Genomic DNA, 1,948 nt, shown 5'->3' with positions numbered 1-1,948 from the left:
ATCTCTTAATACACTAAGCTTAGAGATGCACAGTTTAGACTACATGTCTTCCTTCTTGGAGGTTAAAAAAAAAAAAAAGAATGACAATAAATTTTAGAATCAAAGAACATTTTGAGGGGCTTGCAGGTGTCATGGTGGTTAAGTTACTGGACTCACACACGGCACACTGTGGTTCAAGTCCTGAATCCACGCTTTGCTTTCTCACTCTCCCTTTCTCTCTCTCTCAGTCTTTATCTGGTCAAATTAAAAAATAAATAATAATAACAAATAAAATTAAATTAATAAAGAATTATTAAAAAGAAAAAAGGTTTTAAAAAGCCCCAAAGAATGAGAAAGCATGGCAATCTCCATGTTATGGGTGATCTGTTCTTTCTCTTTATAGGTCATCCCAGAGAAAGCCATATGATGGAGTCCATGGAACCATTAAATCAAACTCATGTGTCAGAATTTATTCTGCTGGGACTTACCAACTCCAAGAATATAGAGTTTCTCCTCTTTGCACTCTTCTCAACTATCTATGTGGTCACAGTTTTGGGTAACCTTCTCATTGTTGTCACAGTATTTAATACCCCAAGCCTGAACACCCCCATGTATTTTCTCCTTGGGAATCTCTCTTTTGTGGATATGACCCTTGCTTCCTTTGCCACCCCTAAAATGATTGTGAACTTGGTACAGAAGCATAAGACCATTTCGTTTCCTGGGTGCTTCACTCAGATCTTTCTTCTTCACTTACTTGGTGGGGTAGAGATGGTACTATTGGTCTCCATGGCCTATGACAGATATGTGGCCATTTGTAAGCCCTTACACTACATGACTATCATGAACAAGAAGGTGTGTGTTTTCCTCGTAATGATCTCGTGGTTCTTAGGTCTCCTTCACTCAGGCCTTCAGATACCCTTTGTTGTAAACTTACCTTTTTGTGGTCCTAATGTGGTAGACAGCATTTTTTGTGACCTTCCTCTGGTCACTAAGCTTGCCTGCATAGATACATATATTGTACAGATAGTCATTGTTGCCAACAGTGGCATGATATCCCTGAGCTGCTTCACAATTTTGCTTATCTCTTATAGTCTGATCTTTATTACAGTTAAGAAACACTCTTCTACTGGGCAGTCTAAAGCCCGATCCACTTTGACGGCTCACATTACAGTGGTTATTCTCTTTTTTGGGCCCTGCATCTTCATCTATATATGGCCCTTTAGTAACCACTCTGTGGATAAGTTCCTTGCTGTATTTTACACCATCATCACCCCTATCTTGAATCCAATTATCTACACTCTGAGAAACAAAGAAATGAAGACGGCTATGAGGAAGCTATGGAGAGTTTTTGTAAATTCTAGAGTGGATACTTAGGTTGTTGAGGATTCTTTTAAAAATAGATTAATAGGATCCACATAGAGGAATGCAAGTTAAACACAACAGGAATACAGAAATGGGATATACAAGAGTATTTTCAGTGCATTAACAATAAAAAAGATAAATAATAATAAAATAAAATTTTTAAATAAATTAAGATAAATTATATTGATTTTGAAAATAATGTCAACTAAGTTATAAAAACTTCAAAAACTTGCTTGTCCTCCAGAGAAGTTTGGTAAATACATTTTTTAACAGGATATTAAAATGGTATTGGACAAAGGGGAAATAGAGTAATTCCTCAGAATTTCTATGATATTTTAATGTAAAAAATGGAAATTTTGGCACTTTCTATGAGCCCAAAACTGATTCTTTATCTTCTCAACAATATTAATGTCTGATTCAGTACTCACATGTGGCAGCTCTGAATACCGTAACTACCGGTACTATCAAAGTACACTGATTTTTCTTGTCTCAAAAATGAGAGCATATGTAGATATTTTTAAGGTTGTTCATAGTATGAAAACTTACTTCCATCTTGCTTCCCCCACATATTTCAAGTTCAGAGAATTTGCAGCTGACTTCAAAAATA

At 35.8% G+C, this 1,948-nt stretch overlaps 1 protein-coding gene across 1 annotated transcript; it reads left to right on the top strand.

The window, feature by feature from the left end:
• Positions 1-405: 405 nt before the first annotated feature.
• On the top strand, positions 406-1,353 carry LOC102480396 (olfactory receptor 4K17). Its single transcript, XM_006165666.2, has one exon. The coding sequence runs from the start codon at positions 406-408 to the stop codon at positions 1,351-1,353; it is 948 nt and encodes a 315-aa protein (XP_006165728.2).
• Positions 1,354-1,948: the final 595 nt, after the last annotated feature.

This window comes from Tupaia chinensis, unplaced genomic scaffold, assembly GCF_000334495.1.
Source record: "Tupaia chinensis unplaced genomic scaffold, TupChi_1.0 Scaffold143986_1, whole genome shotgun sequence".
Taxonomy (NCBI): domain Eukaryota; kingdom Metazoa; phylum Chordata; class Mammalia; order Scandentia; family Tupaiidae; genus Tupaia; species Tupaia belangeri.
This window is presented reverse-complemented; position numbering and strand designations above follow the sequence as displayed.

Coding starts and splice junctions, on each gene's coding strand:
- LOC102480396 (XM_006165666.2), top strand. CDS start 406: ATGGAGTCCATGGAACCATTAAATCAAACTCATGTGTCAGAATTTATT.